General features: G+C 35.1%; 1 protein-coding gene across 3 annotated transcripts; it reads left to right on the top strand.

Moving 5' to 3' along the window:
- Positions 1–3488: 3488 nt before the first annotated feature.
- On the top strand, positions 3489–24407 carry LOC136807129 (cysteine--tRNA ligase, cytoplasmic-like). 3 transcript variants are annotated; one of them, XM_067063705.1, is made up of 23 exons: positions 3489–3537; positions 3914–4043; positions 4264–4352; positions 4674–4770; positions 5231–5329; positions 5648–5713; positions 5860–5934; positions 6249–6299; positions 6605–6694; positions 6839–6927; positions 7132–7253; positions 7869–7975; positions 8278–8406; positions 9142–9249; positions 10440–10565; positions 10886–10983; positions 11149–11189; positions 19498–19712; positions 22065–22227; positions 22656–22726; positions 22974–23033; positions 23567–23650; positions 24015–24407. In XM_067063705.1, exons 2-23 carry the CDS (start codon positions 3975–3977, stop codon positions 24129–24131), a joined length of 2166 nt encoding a protein of 721 aa, XP_066919806.1. In that variant the 5' UTR covers positions 3489–3537; positions 3914–3974; the 3' UTR covers positions 24132–24407. The 3 variants fall into 3 exon arrangements, with proteins under 3 accessions (XP_066919806.1, XP_066919805.1, XP_066919804.1); XM_067063704.1 differs by having other exon boundaries at positions 3881–4043; XM_067063703.1 differs by having other exon boundaries at positions 3872–4043.
- Positions 24408–24670: the final 263 nt, after the last annotated feature.

The raw sequence follows: 24670 nt of genomic DNA, 5'->3' as shown, positions 1-24670 counted from the left end.
ATTGTTCAATTATAGGTTCAATTAATTGGGTCTGGTTAACTCCCGTCTTGAGTGCCAAGGTTGCAAGCTTACAATTGACAGTTAGAATTTATGCGCATGTGTGCAATTACAATTACATGCTTACAATCCCGCCCCAGTTGAGATTACTTTAGCAGATAAAAGGGTTCAGGTTTTTCAAAATCAGGCAAATAAACTAAACAGGCCAAAGCTTTTAATGCGATGATTTTCTACAATAAACTTTAGGGAAAGTTAGTCCAAGGCTTTCAAAATTCTAGCTCTGTTTTTTTTTAGATCAGGGGAGTTTTATAAATTCCATAACTTTTTTAAATATTGCGATTTTTCCATCAAAAACCTACAAAGCCCTCTGCGTAAGGGAAAACTTTATATCGGATGGCCAAAAGTCACCTTTTTTTCTTATCTACATATCGCTTATAGTCACCTTGGAATGAGAAGGGGTTTGGTTTTTAACAGTTAGGGTCAGTGTTGGACTCAAGAGTCATAATATAGGGGCCAAAGGCCTTCTTAGGTGCACTCGTACCCAGTGACTACACATAGGACTGCGCAGCAGCCCTTCTAGGAGTCAGTAGGGTTTGGTAGTTTCACCTATATTAGAGATTTGTCAATCCGGTATAATATGTTATGAATTGTATACATATTGTGCGTCAATGGCTCTAAATTCAGGTCTTTCTTTGATGGTAGTTCTAATCCCACACTGTGATATGCTTGGTCAAAATGTGACTCCCCAAGCGATTTGAAGTACATAAAAAAAGTCCAATCGGTAAAAAGACCGTTCTTCTTTGGCCTTTACTAGACCGGTCTTTTTACTGTTTGGGCCGCTCGGATATTGAAGAAAGCCGATGCAAGGCCGCTTATTAAAAGCGACCACAGTGAAGCGGCCACATGGTAAGTTTTAAACTGCTAACATTAGCGGCCCTTAGCGGCCATTAGCGGCTACATTTACAGCCACTTTAAATTAAGCTAAGGATTAATAAACGATAACATTGAATAAACGTACAGTATAGCCTTGAACTCTCCAATTTTGTTTTTCAATTTACCTACATTTTCAAGTACATCTGGAACAAAGAAAGATTTTTTAAGCCAGGGCGTCAGGTAAAGACAGCAGGGACGTCTTCTTCCATTTCACACATGACGTTTGAAAAAGAAACTTCTTACGTCAAAACTTTCCATCTTCAAGCTCGTGATATTTTCAGGAATAAGCCAAATTCTTCTTTTCCATGGTTGAATTGAAAGATTGGTCGATCTGCAATATGTACTTACCGATTTTGTTTATGTTTTTTTGCAACAATCAGCAGAATTTTCTGGATAAAGATAATTTTAGGAATGAACCAAATTCTAGATTGCTTCCTTCATTGTTGTGGTTAAATCGTTTGGCAAAAATATACTTTTCTGTTTATTTTTGTTTTCGTCGGTCACCGGCAATGATTTATAGCGGCCTTTTAACAGCTCAAAGAGAGGTCGCTAAAGAAGGCCGCTAATAGGCTGCTGGCCTCTTGGCCGGTCTCTTGATCAAGAAAAAGCCTCTAATAGAGGCCTTGAGGCTGTTCTTGGAAAAATTCCATTGGCCGCTTCATGGCCGATCTTCTAAAATGTTAGGTCGCTTGAAATTTCACTTCCCCCGCTATGAGACCGGTCTTTTACCCGCTGTAGCCTATCAGACTTTTGTGTACTTCAAATCGCTGGGGGAGTCACAGATAGGAAATGAAAAACGGTGACAATTGGCCATCCAATAGCTTCTTCCCTGCCTTAGTACTATAGTGATTCATTTTTGTGAATTTATTTCCACCTAAATATTTTCAAATCGACTTTTTCCATGCGCTGGTACAGTAGTATTTCCGTGTAAAAAACTTGCTTCCCCGATTTACGTTTTCAACAAAACTTTTTCGATCGGGTTTCCGATTTTTCTACATTTTCAAACATCTCTTACTCCTTTCGCTAAGCAAGTATTAGTTATTATTCCGATTGGAATACACATGTGATCTCCTATTCTGTTTTTTATTGTAGTAAGACAAAAAAATAAGTACCTATAATGCCTTGTTTTTCAAAACGCTTCATAAAGGAGACAGAAAAAGGATGTGGAATGTTTTGAAGCTCTCAGCGTCCGAATCTCTGCTAAGTGATCCTTTCTGTTTTGTTTTACTTAGATCTTAACTCTAAATACACTTTTGGATCTATTATAAAACTTAATTTAGCAAAAAGACGCAGTAGCAACTTTCTCTCGACATCCAAGCTTTTATAATCATATTGTGCAGAGGGGTTCAGCCCCCAGCATTTTTCAGGGGGGGCTAAGGAAAATAGCCCCCGGTTAAATTCTAGAAACATAGCCCCCTATCAGCTCTGCCCCCAGCTCTATTACACAACACTCAGCCCCATTATTTTTTGAAAAATACAGCACCCAATCAAGCAAAAATGGTTTAGCCCCCCTCCTAAGCTCGTGATTTTATGTCATATCTTTTAACATACCATTTTAAAGCTTTGAAAGTTCTCTATGGCATTCTGAGCTTAACAAAACTGTTTTTTGGATTGAAATGCTAATGTTTGATCGCCATCTTTGTAGGGCATAGAAAATCATATAAGAGCTAAAAACATGACAAAATCAATCATATTTCTTTTCTTGCAAAGTTTCATATTGCTTCACAACAGAGTCTATTTTGGTTTGTTTATATTTTACCACAACCAATAAAACAGTGTCAATTAGGTATTTTGAGACTTTTTATAATAAAAAAGTTTGAAAATTAGGGAGTCTGTAAGCAATGAAAATAGAAATGCACTACCAAAATAAATTTTATTTTTATTTCGATTTTTGGAATTTCAGGGTCAGTCAGGCCCGTAAAACAACTAATCAAATTGGTCTTGTCTAACGGAACAAAAAATGAATAATAGAAAAAATATGAAGTAATCTAAAGACTATACAAAGCCAGATAATTGTAAAGAGATGGAAAAACTTCTTGAAAACAATGGAAATACCGCTCGCCATGTACCAGGTCATTTGACCTTAAGGGAGTTTGTTTTGGTTAATGGGTTTCTTTTGTTGTTGATCACACATATATATTATTGATGTAAGAGTTCCAAGTGAGACTTTTAGTAAGAGTATAGGTATTCAACCTTCTCTACCAGTTTTACGTTGTTATAGGATTCTACAAGAGTGATTCTTTTACTCATAACAAATTAGATTTGGCAGGAATTTAATATGGTGGATGATAGAAGAAACCTTTTTTGCAGAAACTTAATTTTGGCAGATTTCTGGTAAATCTGCAAAAAAAATCATGAGTAGAATAAATTATGTGAAGACTTTAACTTAATCGAAGGATATCTGCCCTTTTGTCATCATCCTTTGCTGAAAAAATAGGAAAGAAACATAAAAAATGAATAATTAGGTCCTAAATCTACAAAATTTTTTACATTGTAAACTCTTTAGTACACAATAATTGTGCAACTTTATTGTATTCCCAACATTTTTTTACCTTAGCAAAAAGAAATCTTTAAAAGCAACAAAATACCATATCACAAAATATTCATGTAAGTACTTTTGTGATTGTGTTACCATGCCTCGATCAGAATCATTGATCATCAAATTTGAATAACACTTGTGCATTATGATACTTCTTCGTCAAACTTTTAACGTCATGGGTTTTAAGTAGTATGCTTCGAAAAATTTAGTTAGCTTTTATATGATAAATGGAAATTGTTTCAATAAAGAGCCAATCAACCTTAAAATATGATTAGTAACAGCAACAAGAATGGCAGATGAAAGTAAAGATGAGAAAGAAAGTTATTTTTTTTGTCGTGAGGAATTTCTTTAGGATTCCTCATTCATACTGCTACTGTTATTTTACCTCTAAACCTATTTAAGGCTATTTAGATCCACCTGGAACTTGGGTAGCTCTATTTCAAGATTACACAAACACTTCAACTTTACACCTCAACTGATATTAATCACAAGAAATCATTCCAATATGCGGCGCTGGAAGCAACTTGAAGGAGAAAGTGAACTGAAACTTTACAACAGTCTTACCAGAGAAAAGGTAAATTATAATGTTTGTTACCTTTTTCCCTTTTCTCTACTATTTTCTGGAAGTTTCAAGCATCAAGGCATCAAATAGTATTTTTGTCTTGATCCTTTGTCAAAATATTATACTACTTTTTTCCCAATTATAGTTTCTTTTGTTTTCAAATAATTGTTATAATCATTTTGATTCTCTAAATTTTGAAATGGTAATATTATTATCTTTCTATTTGTTATAGAATCCATTCATACCACATGAAGGAAAACAAGTTTTTTGGTACAGTTGTGGCCCCACTGTTTATGATGCTTCCCATATGGGTCATGCAAGGTTTGCAAATCCCCTTTGAAGTAAACATATTTTTCTGTATGGAACCAAGTTGCTAATGTACAAAATTAGGAAGTTGTCAGAAAATGAGCATTGCTAAGCAAACCCAGCCCTGACCTGGAAATTGGAGTTACTTATAAAAAACATAATGTGTAAACGGAAATGAGATTTCATGGTTTATAAAACGTTCCAACTTATCTTTTGGATTTATAAATAAAGTTGCATTTTTTTCTATTTTCAACCTTTGCTTTGACTTGAGAATCTTAATTTAGCTCAACTTACCTTCGATTATATTATGATAGATTATCAAATTTTTCATTTTAGATCTTACATCACCTTCGATATTTTAAGAAGAGTTCTTTCAGATTATTTCAACTACGACATTTTTTATGTAATGAACATCACTGATATTGATGATAAGGTACTTATTGTTTTTTTGCATTTTCTCTTTCTGAATTACTCGTGGGTTTGAATATCTGAAAAAGTTAAAAATATTTTTTAAAACACAAAGCGTTCTAGTATTCTCCTAGTCAAGAGTCCCTATATTGTCAGTTTTATTATTTCTTTGAAGTTACATGATCTTAATAATCTCAATTTAAATTTTAATTTCATTCAGAATAGCTTTTTTTCTCCATATCTGAACTGAATATAAATTTTCAGAATAAAGAAAACACATCTATTTAGAAGATGTTTTGCTCATATCTTTGAGCACTATCCAGTCTAAAAGAGAAAAAATAACAAATTAGTCCTAAATAAATCAGATAAATTAAAAAGAAAAAAAAATCTTGAAAAAAATACACCCTCTTTCAAACACAAACAAATTACATTAGTTTGATGCTTGTTTGACTAACAATTTTAATATTAATCATAATGTTTCTCAGATTATAAACAGAGCAAGGCGGAATCATTTAATGAAAGAATACAGAGATGGAAACCCAGAAGCAAAAACTGTTCTTGATGACCTTCAAGAAGCTTTAGTGGTTGGTGAATCTTTGTGTCTTGTATTTAAAACCTCAACCAAGTTCAAAAAATATAATCCAAAATGTGTATTTAAAAAAATTCACTTTTTTCCGTACATAATTTCTAAAATAACCAGCACCGAGATTGCCAAATCCCAATTTCTTTAGTTTGCTTCCCAATCTTTATACTCTCTTGTTTTAAGGCTGTTTTGTTTTATGTTTTGACTTCATTAGAGAAAGACTGTATACTTTAAACGATATTAATCAAAGATTAGACTAATTTAAACTTCTCCTTAAAAGACACAAAATATACTGGTTGAATTTATTCTCTCGTTTAAGGCTTTCGTTGCAAAGATAGAAAAAACAACAGACCCTGATAAAAAGAATATGCTGAAAAAAATCATGGTATATTTAAATATGAAATTTTATTCTGATAAGATTTCCTAATTTAAACAATTGGATTTATAAAGTTGTTTCTTTGGTGGAGTTGATATTATCTTTAAATTAATTTGAAGTGGTTCAAACATGTACGCTTATATGTTTTTGGGTAGGAAAATGTGAAGAATGCGCAAGGAATTTTGGAGACTGCTATCAAAGAATCTAAAGAAATTGAGAAATCCACTAATGTAAGTTCGTTAACAATCATATGTTTGATAAAGTTATTTGCTTTTGCAAATTCTTCCTTATATCCTAAGTTTTTCCTTCAAATTCAGCACTCTCATGCTCTGCCTTATTATAGGACATCTCACAATCATAGTTTAAGACTTGATGGTCTTCCATTTTATTTGAATTCTTTTCAATAATTTCCCCTACCATTTTAGCATAATTTCTTTACTTTTTTTCCAAGAACGTTTTTTTAAATGCACCTAACGAAACTGCAAAAATTGAACTATAATGTTAGTTAATACTGATATTTATTTATTTTTCATATTTTTTGTAGGAATTACTTGATGCTGCAAATGATCCTTTAGCCGATCTCCTCGATAAAAAGGTTAAAATCACTTTTTGACAGCCGGGTGATAAATAACCGTAAATGTATGAAAGTTTTGCGTTCAGAGGAGGTGCCTAGGGATATCCTGAGCATAGTGCAGTCCAACTGAATAAATGTGTTTTCTGTTATGGCAAAATATCGGATGGTAGCTTTAAAGATAAAGCATTGTAGTTAATAAATATTTGAATTAATTTCTGCCCTGCAAAGGTATAGAGCTCTTTATTCATAAAACTTTCTTTACTTTTTGATTAGCAGCAAGAAAGAAATTAACTAACAAAATATCTTCATCTTTCTCACTTAAACAGTTTGGTGCAAAGGTGACAGACTTCAAGATATTCAGTAAACTGACACAATATTGGGAAAATGAATACCATGAAGATATGAAAAATCTCAATGTATGTAAAAGTACTCTTCTTTGGCTATTATAAGCAACTGTTTATCGAAATCCGAACATTTGTTTTTCAACGTTTTATTTTACCACACTGCAATTTTATTTTCAATTGTAAGTGATCACTATACACTATTCATTTTGTTTCCAGGTATTACCTTGTGATGTTTTGACAAGGGTCAGTCAATATGTCCCTGAAAATGTTGCTTATATTCAAAGGATCATTCAAAACGGTTTTGGGTGAGTGCTGTAATTATGTTGTAATGGAACCTTAATGTTTGTTCTTGGATTGACAATACCACGTTTCTAAAATGAATATTTGTTGGTATATGTGTATATATATTGGTACCTCGATCTGTTGTTTGTTTTTGAAATTAACCAGCATATTATTTTTTTTTCCATAAAATCTCCCAAATTCAATTTTGTCCCTTTTTTCTTGCTCAGGTATGAAAGTAATGGATCTGTTTATTTCGACACAGTCAAATTTGCAAATTCTGAAAAACACGAATATGCGAAATTGGTTCCAGAAGCTGTTGGCGATATAAATGCTTTGGCTGAGGGAGAAGGTTGGTAGTCCCATTGTTTTTGATTACCTTGTTGAGTCCACTATGTAAGACAAACTTTTATAAATGTTTTTTAGTAATGACATGTGCGCATGGTAATTTTGATTACAGGACTCTAGTTTTTATTTCTATGAAGAGCTGTGGATAATGTATTATAACGGGTAAACTTGTAAACTTTTGTCAACAAGGTGTTCTTTTCACATAATGAGAACCACTTTTTATGATATTGGCAGCAATTAGTGTTTTGATTCTGTTATGATTTTTTGACTACCAAATGAAGTATACACGATAGGTCTTCTTTAACCTAAGCTGTAAGAAATGAGATGGATCTTTCCACTCCTTTTTTCCAAATATTTTTACTTGATGTAGCTGGATGTATGATCAGCTATTTAAGCCATCTCTTACTCAGAATTCATGATATGCACCACTGGAGACTGAGAATTTTTTAAATTTTCCACCCAATACGTCACTTAAACAATAGAAAAAGTGACGTATTGGGTGGAACAAAAACCCAAAAGTTGCATAATTTCATGAAGTCATTGCAGTGGTGCATATCATGAATAGTCATAAATTTGCTGTTGTGATGGCTCAATCATTATTTAACTTTCCCACTTTCAGGTGACCTAAGTCAAGCCTCAAGTGGCGAAAAGAAGTCTGACCGTGACTTTGCTCTATGGAAGAAGAGTAAACCAGGTGAACCTGAATGGGACTCGCCATGGGGAAAAGTAAGACTATCGACCTTAAGAAAAACTGCTTAGCTATGATCTTAAAGACTGTGAATCACGTATTTCATAGTGTTCCATCCCCTTTTTAATATGTGAGGCAAGGGCTAGAAATTAAGGACACGATTTATTTCCGCAACTTTTTTTCCAATGAATGGCTTATGATACTTATACATATCTCCCCGATGTAATAGGTAATCAAATATGGAAGAGGCCCTCGATAGCAGCCGGTATTTGCACTTTATATGGTTTATGGTGACCTCTAAAGCTATTCTTTTGGTTTTCTCTTTTACTCTCTACTCTAGGGCCGACCAGGTTGGCATATTGAGTGCTCAGTGATGGCTAGTGATATCTTGGGAAGTAATATTGACATCCATACTGGTGGTGTTGACTTGAAATTCCCTCATCATGATAACGAACTTGCCCAATCTGAGGTGACTTGTTGGGACAAGCTGGAGTTTTTACAAGCTCTTATTTGATTTGGTTGGTCGTTAACCAGTACTAAAACAATTTTGTTACTTTTTCTAAAGAACGCGTCATCTCTATCAATTCAAATGACCAATTAGTGAAGTATCTTGTAAAAACTCCAGCTCATCCCGACTTGTTGTAGAATACTTTTTTGACCCAAATTTCATGCTCAATATGATGATGATAATAATAACAATTTTGTTTCTTGAATACTACTTTTGAAAATCGTTAATTTTTAACGCATTTCGACCTGTAACCGCGGTCTCTTGGCCATAAAAACTTTTGACTGGTCTAATCGCGAAAAAGACTCCCCTTACTATAAAAACACTTTAATTTAATCCGTTTACAATTTTGATAAAGCATATCTACACATTTCTGTTCTCTACTAAGCAAACATTTCTCCTTAAAAGTGTTGTTTATGAAAGGGATTGTGACCGAGTTGAGTTTGCCAGAATGATGGAATGAACGGTTCACTGATGCTGGAATAATCCGTTTTCTTTTCTCGAAATTCTGTCCCAATTTATACAGTTTTTTAATTTGTTACTATTAAGAATATGCATTAAATTTTGCCATCAGCCGAAGCAGTGGTTGATTCGGGGAATTCTCTATTATTTATGGTAATTATCAAAATTAAAGTTACCTACATCTACCATTTCAGATTTACGACTTTGAAAAATAATCATATCTTTTTCCTCAATAAGGCTCATTATGGATGTGACCAATGGATTAATTACTTCTTACACGCTGGTCACTTGACCATCGAAGGATGCAAGATGTCCAAATCCCTTAAAAATTTCATCACAATCAAGGTACCGTTCCTTTTCACTCTTTCTCGCCAAGCTGACACGCATCTTTTTCCAGCACTCCATTCATATACTTATGTAGATGGATATAAGCATGTCAGATGGGTGTTTACACTCTCAGACTTGTAAAATTGTTTCAAATGGACCCTTGGAAATTCATCTATTTCGGTGCGATTTATTGAGACAAGAAGGTGGTAGAATACACCGGGTTTTATCGTCATATTACTCGAACTTTCCGAACCACCTTTTTACTCGAACTTACTCGAACAAGAAAAGTTCGAGTAAACAAATTTCTCGAACTCCTCACAATTTTCCAAAAACATAAGCTCGAGTACGTTCGAGTAAGTTTTAAAAATCTGCCAATTCTAGTTCAACCATGGCGTGTCATCTCAGAAAATAGGAGAATTTAATTTCTTTTTGCTTCTAAATAGAAGAGGGTTTGGTCAAAATTTTCTCGGTAAGGCCACAAAATCGTCCTATTGTTTCTCGTTTCTAGTCCATTTAAGTCCCGCAAAGGGTCCGTAGTCGAAAGTTGAGCGGCACATGCCTCCGTTTAGTACATATTCATTTCTGTGATTCACGGGGCGGGTTTTAGGCAGCCATTCAATCAGTTCGTTAAAACAGACTTTTATATTTGGAAAGGGAAATTCATTTTATCGGCTTTTAGATTGTTTCTATTTCTAAGTTAAGCCAATCTAAGTAAATGTGATACAAAATGAACTAATCAAACTTCTCGAACTCCTCGCAAAAAGTTTGAGTAAAGGAATTACTTGTTCGAGTAAGTCTGAGTAAGTTCGAGTAGTTTGATTCTCAGGGTCTGGTCAGAGGAAAAGCTAAATAGGTAGTGAAAATATAACCAACCATAAGATGAAGTATTCAGACCCCACTACACGTTAAATGATGAGATTTCAGCTCCCCCACGTACATTAGGCCCCCCCCCCTAAATATTTGAAACATCTTTAACTCCCACCTTTTTTGGCTTTTTGGAGGATGCATGCTCCCCAAGTAGCCGGTACACCTAACTCTAGGGGAAGTCGTTAATGCTTCCTCTTTCTTCATTCCAAGCCAAGTGATTTTAGTTCCATGATCCATTACAAACTACAAAATTTCACATAAAAATTGAAAAACAGAATCTTTAATCGTACGAAGAACTTCGTTAAGATGAAGTATTCTTATCAACTTTTTTTGCTTTATAGGACGCGCTGAAAAAGAATTCTGCTCGTCAAATCCGATTCGCATTCTTATTGCACTCCTGGAATTCCACTTTGGATTACAGTACCAACGTTCTCAAGGAGGCTGAGCAAGCTGAGAAATTATTTGGTGTATGTATACAAAACCTTTATTGGATAGTGTTGTTGATTCTTTGTCCAGATTTTTGGCATAAACAAAAATCAATTGATTTTCAACCGCTTTCGAATCGAAGATTTACATTATAGTACAACTGGTTACAACTGGTTACAACCGGTTCGACGGCCTTATGCTTAAACGTATAATTTTCATCGTACTTTTACCCACTAGCCTGGTATAAACATTTTCAGACGAAAAAACTCTCGATGGTGATTAAATTATTAAGAAGAAGGTAAAACAGAAGAACAGAATGTGTCTGAGTTTTTGACAAAGCTTTTCGCCTATTCTTCTTTAGGATTTCTTCCTGACTGTGAAAGACATTTTGCGAAAACCGGAGAATATGAAGATTGACGCACACAATTATCGTGAAGCCGAGAAGACTCTCCAAACTAAGTAAATAAATTAAACGATATAAAACCTTGTGGGTATAACATTTTACAGAATGTTTTTGGCAGCTTTTAGTTTCTTTAATAGCAAGGACATACTTTTGATAAGATTGGTGTTTAAAGGAATACCTCTTCAGTGATCTGATGATTTTTTGTAATTTTCTTCTTTTAGTTTTCTCGAAAAGAAACGACAGGTCCATAATGCATTGTGCGGTATGTAACATTCTTTTCTTTTTTACAATATCAATATTTACAGAGAAAGTCGCCTTGTTTCAAATGCCCCTCGATTGAGAAAAAACTTTCAATAAACGCCCCCTTCGAATGACTGTCTCCCCTCTAGGAGGGGCGTTTTTTTCAAGCAAAACTTAGATACTTGACAATGTATTATTTCATTATTTGAACTGATTTTGACCCGTTTCTGCATCCTTGACACTCAAATTGACTCAAATTATTATGAAAAAAACATACCTTAATTCCATTAATTTTCGCGCGCCTTTTTGTTTTCGCGCAGAATACGTGTGCGAAAATAAAAGGTGCGCTAATTAGTGATCGTTATGAACATGTAGAAATCTCATCTTAGCGCTCTTTTAATAAAATGTGACCTAGATTCATGATAAATATGCCTCTGGGATGTAAAATCTAGCTTGAATACACACTGAAAGTGAGTAAAACTCTCTTCAAATCGTCAAAAATATCCCAGAAATTGCAAAATGCGCGAAAATTAAAGGCGCGAAAATTAGAGGTGCGAAGATAAAAGGCGCGCGAAAATTAATGGTCCCATTCACTTTTTTAAAATGGCCTTGTTTATAAATTTATTAACAAACGCAAACGCCCCTCCTTAAAACCAAACGCCCCTGTCGTTTATTCGAAGAAATACGGTATGCATATTTACAGAAAAAAGTCGCCTTCTCATTCCACCATATTCAAAGTTAATTGGAATTACTTTTGAGGCTGTTTTTTTTTCAATGTTTCATTTTGTTGTCCACTTTGTTCTTCATTTCTTCCATTCTCTGTGTCCGAAAATATTCCTTGTTGTTTTGTTCGGGATAAAGTAACATTCGGACAGCCTTTTGTCCGTACATCAGAAAACCAATGATGATCGTATTCAAAGCTATTACACCATACTGGAACGTCTCTTTTTCAATCTTCGATAGGAAATTAACAATAACAAAACTGACACTAAATGTAATCGTTAAAGTGAAGGTCATGTACGTTAAAAAAATTCCGTCATTCATGATCGAGGGAAGATTTCTCCCTCTGAAGGCTTGGATCGAGCATAATAGCTGGATGAATATTGCTGTGCCTATTATAACATTGTTATGAAAGTGTGTGTTGCAAACTTTTTGTCGAGTCATTTGTAATTTATCCACTGTTTCTATAAGCTGGATTGGTCTGTAGATCACTGAGATACATAAAAATGCCAAGACAGACAAGAGAAAGATGGCAACAATAAATATTTGAAGATAGAGTGTGCGTCGTCTTTCGCTCTCCGTTAAGCGTACTTTACTTGTGAAGGATTGAAGAAGCCTTTGAGATTTGATGAAAACAATCCAAATGTTAGTGACATAGAGAATTGCAGCTGTGAACAATTTTACTGAGCAATAATTCGGTGAAGTATGCTGCGTTAATAAACCGGCTAGAATGGTTGTCAAAATGATGCACAACAAGGTTTTGTGGGTCAAAGAAATCTTGAAATCGGAAAGTGACACAAGTGGTGTTGAACTTTTTGCGATAAATATTGTCATGGTAACCAAAATCATTAAAATACCGAACGCACTCGAAATGACAAAGAATGCTGTCTCTACTTTGAGTATTTTTAAAGTTACGTTTCGGTAAGGGTCTATACACATTGTAGGTTTCCATTATCAATGCTAAACTTTCCTTTACACTTGAGACACTCGAAATTTCCGTAAACTGGTTTTATGTGATTTTTAAGGCACAGTTCACACTTCCATGTATGTCCATCTGTTACATTTCCGTATTTCTGATAGAAACTAGGTGGACAAGTGGTGTTTGCGCATGCGTAAGGCTCGTTTTGAATTCTCTGTTTAATGGCATTAGTGTAACGGTCAATAATGTAATGAAAAGATTTATAATTATGAGTACTTCTCAATTGAATGAAACTTGACTTAGTCCTTCTATGGTCAACGTACATAACACGTAGTTTACGAGTAAGACTATGGAAAGAAATTTCTTTACCAAATCTCTGAACTGCTATTCGGCGCGCTCCATAAAACTTCTTATAACTTTGTTGGTCAGCCTAAGCTGAGCATTCAAATAGGTAAAATTCGGTTCTTCTTCTTCCATAAGACAGCAAAAAAAAAATCCGATTTTCCGATCTCACTTTGATTTCTAAACTTTCTTCCGATCGGGTTAACTTTTTGGGTACTTTTAGCGTGCGTTGTTTTTACAGATCATAATGTAGTTTCAAGATGGCGGATGTGAGATGTGATAAGTCAGTGTTGTACCAAAGTATTTCCAGTGTAAATCTGTTGCAAGCTTCAATTTCTGTCATTTATTTTTTTAACTCGGCAAATCAAACACATGATTTTCATCAAGGGGATTCTTTTTCTACATCTTTTGAAGGTTTAAAGCCGTTTGCTCAAGTTTTTGTTTATGTTGAATTTTCTGATACTTTTTATTGCTGCTTTTTATTAGTTTTTGCAATAAAAACATATTTTTCTTGTTTGCCTCTAGGTGGGATTGATGGTGTTATAATGTTATTGGAATTTGATAAAGTTTACAAAAGTACAGCTACTGTCTAAATTTGATAAAGACTGGATGCAATTGTGCTTTTTTGGACTAAGAAGGCGAATCGCAAAAAATTGTTTGGTTCCCGTCATTTCTACTTTAAAAAGTGGGGGTCGTTCGGTCATTCGGTTGAAAATATTTTTCTTTTAAGAAGCAGCTACATCTTGTTGAAAGGGAATCTGTCGTGTGGACTGATCCGAATTAAGAAATTGAGAAACCGTGGATAAACTGGTTTTCGGTTTACTCTCCATTAGCATGTGGCTCGCTACTTCGATTTGAAAACTTGTAAACACAGAGCGTGCAGAGGTCGACAGTGGAAATCCAGCAAAGCAGCGGAAAAGCTTTCCGACTCTCTAACTCTACCTGCTGACCGTAAATCAGGGTCGGTCAGATGACGGGAACCAAATGATGACATCACATCTCCTATTATTGGACTTGCAAAATTATGACAAATGGTCTTTGGAATTTGATCAATTATATTAATATTAATATATACAGTTCTTGTTGAAATTGATCAAACTATTTTTCATGCAGTTCCGGACGCAGATTGTGTTTTTCTAACCTTGGCGCACGTTTTGACCGAATAATGGAATGGAATGAATGGCGATAACAGTTTATACATATCTCTTATCAGACTTGCAGAAAGCGGACTGCAGAAAGTTATGAAAAATGGTTTAGAATTTAAGAATTTAATGAATTATATCGCCAAGTTACACAACAACAGATCCATCTGGTCTTCATTTAACATTGTTTTAAAGTTTAAAAAACACTGCCAGTGCTTGGCACAGAAGAGAGGACTCCCAGTTGAAATTAATTGCTACTCCGCTGCCCTGTTGAATTTATTTATTATGCTCGTGTGTTTATTCCGCCAAGGCAGTAAAGCGATCGCCCAAATTCATAGACCAATTAAAAGTGAGTTTAAAGCAAAACGGGGGAAAATGAGCTTCCCCGCAAAGTTATGAATTTTAAGTTTTGCTTTCCATTATCATTTGCGACCAGCTAAGTCTTCAAGATGGTTGTGTGCATGTTGTGTAACTTGACGGTACTAAACTACAAAATTTATGACGTTTTGGCAATTTTCTTATTTATTTCTAGCATAACACTTTGGTCAGATATGGATATTGTCTACATCCAACAGAAAAAATGTATCATAACTGACTGTAATGAAATTAACAAAAAGTTTAATTACACTATGTTTCTCTTTTATTTTACAGTAATGAACTATAGCTTAATTGTTTGATGTCATAGAAACAGTGCTACAATGCTATAAAGAGAAGTGTACTTTGAGCTTCTCGTGGCGGGTGGGGGGGGGTTGGAGGAGCTCTCAGGCTTGTTTTAAATAATTTTAAATCAAGTTATCAAATGTTTCACATTTTGTACATTATTCAACATTTTTAGTCTACTCTGTTTCAGTACATCTCTTACATCTGTTAACCCACTTATTAAAGCTATCTAGCTAAGCTCTATTGGCTGACCTTCCAGCCTCGGCTGGTTTATTTGAATTGTACCCAAGTATAAACGGTGAATGTAAAATAACCCATGTAGAAATAAATGACTTTATTTATCACTCCAAATTTCAAAGTAAATGAGAGTGAAGAGATTTCTGGGTAATATTTCATAAAGTTTTGGACAGTGACCATTCGGATGTTGTCTATCATAACCATCAGTTTTGGTATACTAACAATCTTTCTCAGTAACGGTGGCAATGCAGCCCTTTCTGGCAAATCATGAAGAATTATTCGTGTATTTATTTGTTTGAAAAAGTCAAGATTGGTCAGCAAAAATTGAACTTTGTAAAACTTGCTTTCCGAAAAGAATAATGGGCGATTTACTTTCACTGAACCATGGTTTGGTGAATATCGTGTCTTGATCAAGAATGGTTCCCTTGTGAACTATCTTGAAATGTAAGCAATATTGCTCTCTATTGAAAACTTCTATTGTCGCTCTGTAATATTCTTTATACACTGTTCTGCCCCTGTCTCGATTGAGAGCAACAAAATCTTTTTCCAATGAAAAGCTTTAGTCATTTTCAATAAAGCTGAAACGTAAAATTTTTTTTCTCTTTCCAACAAACCGTCCTTGAAATCTGGATCAAAGATGGATATATTATGCACCATGGATTTTAGTTTCTTTAGCATTTGTTGTGGCATATAAACAAAAATGGCACCTATTTTCGAATTCAAATGACTATGATTTTTGTTTTTGAAGAAATAAGATGGTACGCCGTTCCACATTCGCATATAAAACTTTCTAAGGATTCTTGAAGTGTTATGAAGTTCAGTTCGGTTCATTGTTCGATTGGCGCATTCTGAATAAATGCCGATGTATTGATAGGCAAACTCACATTCGACTTTCTCATAAGCTGTCCAAAGTAGCAAAAGTACAATCATGTGTAATTTCCAAACTTCCACCATATTACACTCGATAAAGATTTGAAAAGTATGAAAAATGTCTTTGAAAGAAGAGTTGCACGCTGAATGAAAACCAAATATATACAATTAGTGGTGAAAGATACCAAACTTCAGAGTCGTACTACTTTTCTAATTTAGTTTTCCGTTGACGAAATGGAAAACTAAATCGAAAAGGAAAGAATTAAGATCTTTTTATACACGCGGGATACTTGAATGAAGCATATCTGAATAAATATTAGCAATGTTGGGTTCTTTTTTTATTAAATTTATACAAAAGAAAAAATTAATTATGGAGTAATTTCGAACCCAGTGCTCTTACACTCTTACGAAAGAAAACCTTTCAGTTATTTGAATATTCATACTTTTCGGTCCTTTCGACCAACAAACTATAAATTCCGGAACTTTTTATGTCCTTTATGTTACCGTCAACTGCTCTAACTTGGGACAAAACATGGGACGGCAATTCGGCCACCATTTCACCGAACTTCCAAAGTCATTTGATTTGAATTAATGAACGACGTATTAAAAAATACATGATTTCTCTTTCGCACCGAGTAGACTTTTAAATAGAAATATGAAAAAAGTCCGTAACACACGCGGCGAATGTCTGGAACGAAGAAGACCAATTTGGCAAAACGATGGAGCGTTCGACGTCATTCGCGCGCCAAGTTACATACTCGTTATTTGTTAATCCCATCGGGCGATAGGCGGTTAGGCGGCGGGCGTTCTCTAACTCTCCAATCGGCGTCCGGTCATTTTGAATGAAAACAGTTAAAAAGGGCGCGCTATCAGTAAAAGTTATCGTGACATGTTATGACAGAAAGTATGATTGATAAACTTGGTGGAGTTATCAAAACAAATTAGTTGTCAAAGAGATTTAACAGTAAGTGAAAACACAGGCCAGATATCAAACAGTCCCATGTTTCGACCAATCGTCCCAAGTTAGAGCAGTTGACGGTAAGAGCTAGGTCAATCTTATACTATAAAAAAGCTGTTATAAAAAATTATTCTTTTAAGTATCTATAGTGCGCAAGGTGATGGGTTCAATCCTTAGCCGGGTAGAAGAATATTAGTGCACGCTTACTAGACTACACGTTTTTTTATAAGAACCATTAAATTTTGGCTGAGGCTGAGATTGTTCTTAAATTTCTATTGTTCCAAACAATAGAGCTATTGTTCTGAGGGCCTAAATCTAAGGCTGGTTTTATAATAGAATTGTTCTTATAAATAAGAAAGTGTGTAGAAGGTTAAGTCATCAGGACATAGCTCAAAACCACTTCGCTTTAAGCCAAAATTCCCTCGTTATTTAAGAAAGCTGAGCTTTCCAACGGTCCGTATAAACTGTTTATATAAAGTAGACCCACAATCAAGGTTTGAAGTTTTAGATTTGCCAAGTTGGAAAATTTCCGGTGTTTTTTATAAAAATTTGGGGTTTCTAAAGAATACCTGTGTGAACAGGTGGATGATAGGGGCTGAGAAGCAGATATTGTTACAGTTCTTTCGTTTGTATTCTTTTATATTGATATTGCGCAAACAATTACTGTTATATACATAATACGCCAGACCAGTAGCGTGGTGGGTCGAAAAGAATTTGCGCAAACTGGGGAGGGAAATTCAGGAAATTTTGATTTTGACGATTATTAAAAGTAACTATTTTGTAAAAATTTTTTGGGTATTTTCTCTCTTTTTGGTTGAAAACTGCCAACTCTAAGGTGCAAAAAAGCAAAGGGGCGCCGAAGTTAGTAATAAGAGACGTCTTTGTTCGCCCTTTGTATTCCGACCTTTGTATTTCCGCTCCCTCCCCCCCCCCAAAAAAAATCGGCTGTTGGGGGGCCACAACGCTACTGCGCCAGACAAATGTTTCGACATGAAATTTAATCAAATAATTAGTTTTATTTCACACCTTTTGAACACTGTTGTAACAAGTAGGTGGAGAAAGTTTTGTATCGTTTCGATTTTTCTAAATTGAAAAGTGAGGCATTTGTTTTGATTTTTTACCCTGTTCACGTTTTATTTTTTATTTTGCATGATATTGTCGATTTAGAGTAGTCTGAAAAATTAAGGCTACCCTTATTTCTGAGTCCATTCATTCAAGGCCTAAGTTTCCATTTTTTATGAAAATCTCTAATAACTTTTAGGCCTAGACCACTTTTAGAACACCTGAATTTACTAGCTGTTATAAAGTAGCATATTTTTCTGCCTGTCTCATGACAAATGCTCAGCTCAGAGCAATTGATAAGTTGAACCGCTCCCGTAAAAACATAGGCAAAAGAAAGTCAGACAAAATACCTAATACCTAGTTTCGTAGAAACTACACGCATTTTATAGCGTAATAAAACTAAAGTCTGTTCCAAAAAGTTTTGAAGTACTAGAATCATCCGCTTAAGATGATTTTTTCTCCTTCAAGAGCAATGTATCAAATGTGCGAACTGCCAATTTTTTTGGAACATTAAGTGCTAACGGCTAAAGGGAGAAAGTTTTCAAAATTTAATATAAGTTAGTCACGTCTATTTTTATATTTTTCATTATAGGTTTTAATTAAATGACATCTTGTTTTGCAAAGATTGTTTCCCACGGGGCTCAACGAGACGTGCTTGTTTTTGTTGAATGGTGATTAATCAATCATAAATTAGACTAGTCATAACATATATACCAGGCCTGCTAATCTTTTAAACATGGAATCAGATACTCGATGATATATTAAACATGTCAGTAGCGTAGACAGGGGTACAGAACGATCTGCGTAGGAGAGCAGATTTTACGACAAATCACTTACCTATTCATTATATAAAAACATAATTACAGTGTCTTTAAAACATGCTCTCCTAAGCAAATGTTTCTTCATCTCTGTCTACGCTACTGCATATATTGAAGAATTATCGCGAATCCTTGCTTCTCCCGCGATTTGTTAGGAAAAAATCTTTTCATCCAATCTAGAAATTTCCTCCCGACACGCTAAAGCCCCCCCCCTCCCCAAGAAATAAAAAAAGAAAGTCTTCCAAAGTAAAACCAAATTATTGGAACAAGTTTAATGTCCTTGCTTGTCTGAAGTGAACATATTTTGGATGCCGTCGTAATAGAGTGATAGAGTGGAGTCTCCACAACGCAAAAAAATGAACCCCGATTTGTTCGAGGAACATAGAATTCGAGTTTTAGAGGCATGTTTATTATAAACAGTTGTTCATTCAAGGGACCTCGAAACTTCTTCGATTCAAGTTGAACTCGTAGTATAGGTCAAGCTGGCACAACGTTGTGTGCCAGCTGGGGTGAAGTGAATTATGCAATGTTTGTATGTACAGTTCTAGAATTGTATTCCAAAGTATATACTTAATTATTTCATTCCATTTCGATTCATGTAGATTCAATCGACACGGTTAATGCTCTTCATCAAATGCAAGCCTTGGTCAAACTTGCCAACATCTACATCGGTCAGTGCAAGCAAAACGAGCAAACGCCAAACCATTCAGTATTACGTGGCATAGCTAAGTACCTTACTCGAATGTTGAAAGTGTTCGGTGCAAATGAAGGAGATCAAGAGATTGGATTCTCAGCTGGAGGAAGCGCGGCTGCTAACGTGAGTAGCTCGTGTCTTTCTTAAACAAATTAAGCAAAACATGGTCGAGTATTTTCCACAAGTTCAATTGATTTCGGTTTGGAATCGGTGGCGAACACCCGGACTTTTTCTTATTTTTCGATTCATAAGATTACGTCTTGAAATCAACTTTTGGGGAGTATCTCAAATACAAATAGGTTGACTCTGAAAGTTTGAAGAACAATTAGAAAAACCTACGTCAAGCTTTAACATTGTGAGAGAATATATACCCAGTTTATCTGAGATATTCCGCATTCCTTTTTACTCCACTTACCTCATTCACTTTATGCTCATCGGCGTAAGTTCTCAGCGAATCTTTGAGACAGTGGTTTAATTCGAGTTATAAACCAGTGGCATCAACTCCACGAAATTATGTAATTATTTTCTTGCTTTTTCTACACAATATATGTCACTTTCGACCAATGAGCAGTTTCAAAAGTTACGTAATGTCGTCGCAGCAAATTTTTTTTCCGTAGACGGGCGGAAACATCTTTAATGGTCGGAAATATCATAGCGCAATGGTTGGAAATATTATTTGATGGTCGGAAATATCTTTTGATGGTTGGAAATATCCCAAACTCTGAAAATTTGAAAATTTAATGGTCGGAAATATCCGCGCTTTTAAAAATGCTTTATCAGCAAAAAAAATGTAAACAAAAATGGTATCATATCATAGCGTAACGGTCGGAAATATCATTTGATGGTCGGAAATATCTTTTGATGGTCGGAAATATCATTTGATGGTCGGAAATATCTAAAACTCTAAAAATTTGAAAATTTAATGGTCGGAAATATCCCGCGCTTTTAAAAATGCTTTATCAGCAAAAAAAATGTAAACAAAAATGGTAGCAAAGGTGGTGTGGTGTGGCCAACTTGTTGTGTGTGCCATATACAAGAGTAGTTTTTTATTTTAAGTTTTTGGGACACTATCTGAGAACTGTTCTGTTTCTTAGTTCTTTACACAGTATTTTTACACAAGACGTAGACAGCTTTTTAGGGAGAGGAAGTGCTATTGACCTTTTTATTCAAACACGACTCTTCTTTATTTCTTGTATTTTTTATATCCTTTCCTCATCCTCTCTCTAGCCCCCACTACTCTCAAATCACCCTAAAGCTAGTCCTAACCCTACCCGGACATCCTCCCATTCTAGACCTTACCCGGGGGGGGGAGGCACTCGATCTGAAAACGACTGTTCGGCGGAAAATTTGGCTTCCAAAATCGAACCTTTACAGTGCATCCAGCTGGCAGTGTATGCAGAAAAAATCTGGCCAAAAAATGACCCTTACAGTGGGGGCCAGAGGAGGAAAGGATATAAAAAAGACAAGAAAGAACGAAGAGTCGTGTTAGAATAAAAAGGTCAATACCACTTTCTCTCTCTAAAAAGCTTGTCTGGCACACACAACATGTTGGCCACACAATAGACTGGGAATCCAGTCGTTTATAACGTTTTTGTTGAAAGCGGGAAATTTTTATGTCGGGATATGGTTAAAATAAACGACTGGGCTAAGGTGGTTTCCGTAGCTTACGGGAGTTCCAGCACGGCCCGCAGATTTCTGCGGGGTGAGAAAACAATCATATACAACAAAATATACAAACAAATAAAAATTTCAGCCAATGAGAATTTCTAAGTGAAAGAAAAAAAAAACAAACCAAAACAAACCAACAAGACCCCCTGAAAATGTTATCCAAAAACATGAAGGAGAATTTTTATGAAAAGTTTGTTGTGCACAAAATATTCTAGACGACTATATTGATGCTCCTGTCAAGTTTTCTACTTCCTATTTTTTACTGAGTTAAGTCGTCTAGCATGCTAGACTAGCCACACAACAAGTTGGCCACACAACGCCACCTTTGCTACCATTTTTGTTTACATTTTTTTTGCTGATGAAGCATTTTTAAAAGCGCGGGATATTTCCGACCATTAAATTTTCAAATTTTTAGAGTTTTGGATATTTCCGACCATCAAATGATATTTCCGACCATCAAAAGATATTTCCGACCATCAAATGATATTTCCGACCATTACGCTATGATATTTCCGACCATTAAAGATATTTCCGCCCGTCTACGGAAAAAAAATTTGCGTCGTCGCAGGAGTATGCCGAAAATTTCTGCTGCTACACGTTTTTCTAAAGACTCAAACAAAAACACCCAATTTCTTAGGAAAATGTACAAAAATACGAATGGGGATGAAGTCAAAGAAAGATTCGATTCCATGCCATTCAGCTGGGCTTCATAATTTTTGTATGTTCTTATAAAAAAACGTTTAGTTACTTTTTGTACAGGGTCAAAGGAGACTGCCAACCTTACAAACAGACAATTCATTTTTTTAGAAAGAAGAAATGGTGATGCCGTTCATCAACGTAATGGCAGAGTTCCGCGAAGACGTACGTAAGATCGCACGCGAAGAGAAAGTGACGGGAATCCTGCGGTTGTGCGACGATGTTCGAGATGACAAGTTGGTGGAAATCGGCGTCAAGCTGGAAGACCAAGAAGGTATTTTTTTTATTATACATCCTTCTTACTTGCTTTAATCTGGGCCATTTTATGGGTTCGTTCAAGAGTTTATTCAAGAGTCTGTGATCCACAAATCCACACCTAGATTCAATTGATTTATTTCCCACGAGGCTTATCATCCTGGCAGGGGTCTTATTTAGGCCCGGCGAACGGCGAATTTCTTCGGTCCAAGGCACGAAAAAAATACAATTCGCCATTCAGAAAAGCTCGGTTCGCCGCCTCAAGTACATATTTACGCCAATCAATACACTGCGCTTGCTAAAAATTCGCCGGCTTAGAATCTAAAAATCGCCATAAAAAATTTTTCATTCGCCAGCCTAACAAAAACAAAGCAAAACCCTTGTCCTGGGTAATGTCGTATCATCAATATTTTATCAGAATTTCTTTTTTGTTCGGTTTTTGTACAGGTGGCTTAGCACCCATAGTGAAGCTGGTTGATCGAGAAACATTGCTCAAAGAAAAACAACAAAAACTTGAGGTGCGTTGTTAGGTGGTTATTCTCAAGAGATGTTAGTGAAAATTTGTATGATTTTGAACTTTGATATGACATTTCAATGTATTGAAGGGATTCGGTTCCATATTTATAAGCATTGCAGTCCTTACTGGTTTTTGGATTAAATCGCTCAACATTTTACTTTTCACAGATGGAGGATGTAGGGCGGCAACATACCTAAAAAAGCTCCATATTTTAGTTATGTGAAATACTTCTGAAATACTTCTTTCAGGAGATTGAGAAGAAAAAGAAAGAGAAAGAAGAAGCTAAGAAAAAACAACTTGCAGAACAAGTATGTATACCGTCCTTCCCTCCATGTTTTGTTTTGTTTTTTTGCGTTTGTTATTTTTTGGATGCCTTAAAGCGAGAAGGTTAAATAGCTTTCACTTGAAGAGCTTTGGTACACACCTATTTTCTCCTTTTCAAGGTGATAGGAATTTACTTCGAATAACAGAGAGTTCAAATAACTGGAAACTTTTTTTGAAAAAAGTTTAAACCTTCGAATGACTAAATGAATGTAATTTCGTTTTGAAGCGGGGGAGGCGGAACCATAGCCCTTGTTTTTGGGGTTTGTCAAGTCCAACTAAAAGATTTTAAGAGTTACGCACAAGGACCGTTGAGTCCGACTGGGTATGCAGTTCATCAAAGGTTGACTTTCATTTCTCACCGAGGGGAAATTGGCTCACTCCTTTAAAGCGAGGGCCAATCCGCCATTGGAATAGTAACAGATGAATTGATAGGATTCTTTTTGTTGGGATGTCTCACTCATATCAACCCAATGTATTTGCGTATCATTGTAAATAATCTTATCTTTCCACTTTACAGAAAGCGAAAGAAGAAAAAGCCAAAACACCACCTTCAGAATTATTCATCAAAGAAACTGACAAGTATTCACAGTTTGACGAGAACGTAAGAACCTTACTTTTCTGAAATACACTCTTTTTTTATAAGAACAATTTTATAAGATCATTGAGGCTCAAAATGCCAAATACTAAGAGCAATGATCAGCCTTGAATGGCTGAACTTAAGACAATAAATGGTAAAATTTGTAAAAATTGGGAATAAATCCTAAATAACCTTTGCGCTAGAAATCAGAACAGGATAAGAACAATTTTAGGCTCACAGGGCCAAACAATAAGAACCCTAACAAAAATTTACTGGCGTAATAGATAAGCGGCTTTGAATTTTTTGAAACCTTTGCTATATTTTTTGTTTTTTAACAAGAAAAGTTTTCTTCAAGAATTTAATCTATTTGAGTTATTTTCTAATTCAGGGTGTTCCTACACACGATGCTGCCGGTGAAAAATTGAGCGCAAGTCAAATCAAGAAGCTAAAGAAGCAATACACACAACAAGAAAAGTTATACAAAAAGTACGTCGGTTCAAACTGAACCAATCCAGTCTTAGACGTAGGTTTTTTTAATCAATAATCATATTATTTTTCTCGTAATAATAATTTTACAATTTTAATATTTATATGAAATCAAAAAACATAAAATAGGAATATTCACGAAAAGTATCGTGGGTGATGATTGTAAAAAAAACGACCGAAAGATGAGCAGGCGGAGATGAAACATGGTCCCTGGAGATAGTTGAAATATTTATTTAAACACAATTTTATAGATTGTCACGCTAAGAAAAAGGAATGAATTTATTTACACATTAAATTTCCTTTCAGTTGAATATTTTTAATCCACTTACTCAGTCTCTTGATAAATTTTGAAAGAATTCACACATAATAGTACACATTTTTGCCAAGGCTCGAGCCCTGAAATTAGCCAAATTTTGTTTCATTATCTCCTAAAGTAAAAGCTTTTTAGATAATCTAAGCATGGCAAACGAAAGCCCTTGACCCTATAAGCATAAATATGATAATCAGGGGTGGTCAAAGCAAATTTTTCAGAAAATGAACTTGAATGCTAAGCAACCC

This window comes from Clytia hemisphaerica, unplaced genomic scaffold (genome assembly GCF_902728285.1).
Source record: "Clytia hemisphaerica strain Z4C2 unplaced genomic scaffold, Clytia hemisphaerica genome assembly, whole genome shotgun sequence".
Lineage (NCBI taxonomy): Eukaryota > Metazoa > Cnidaria > Hydrozoa > Leptothecata > Clytiidae > Clytia > Clytia hemisphaerica.
This window is presented reverse-complemented; position numbering and strand designations above follow the sequence as displayed.

Coding starts and splice junctions, on each gene's coding strand:
- LOC136807129 (XM_067063703.1), top strand. Junction 5,935..6,248: donor AAATTGAGAAATCCACTAAT/GTAAGTTCGTTA, acceptor TATTTTTTGTAG/GAATTACTTGATGCTGCAAA. Junction 23,651..24,014: donor ATTCACAGTTTGACGAGAAC/GTAAGAACCTTA, acceptor TTTCTAATTCAG/GGTGTTCCTACACACGATGC.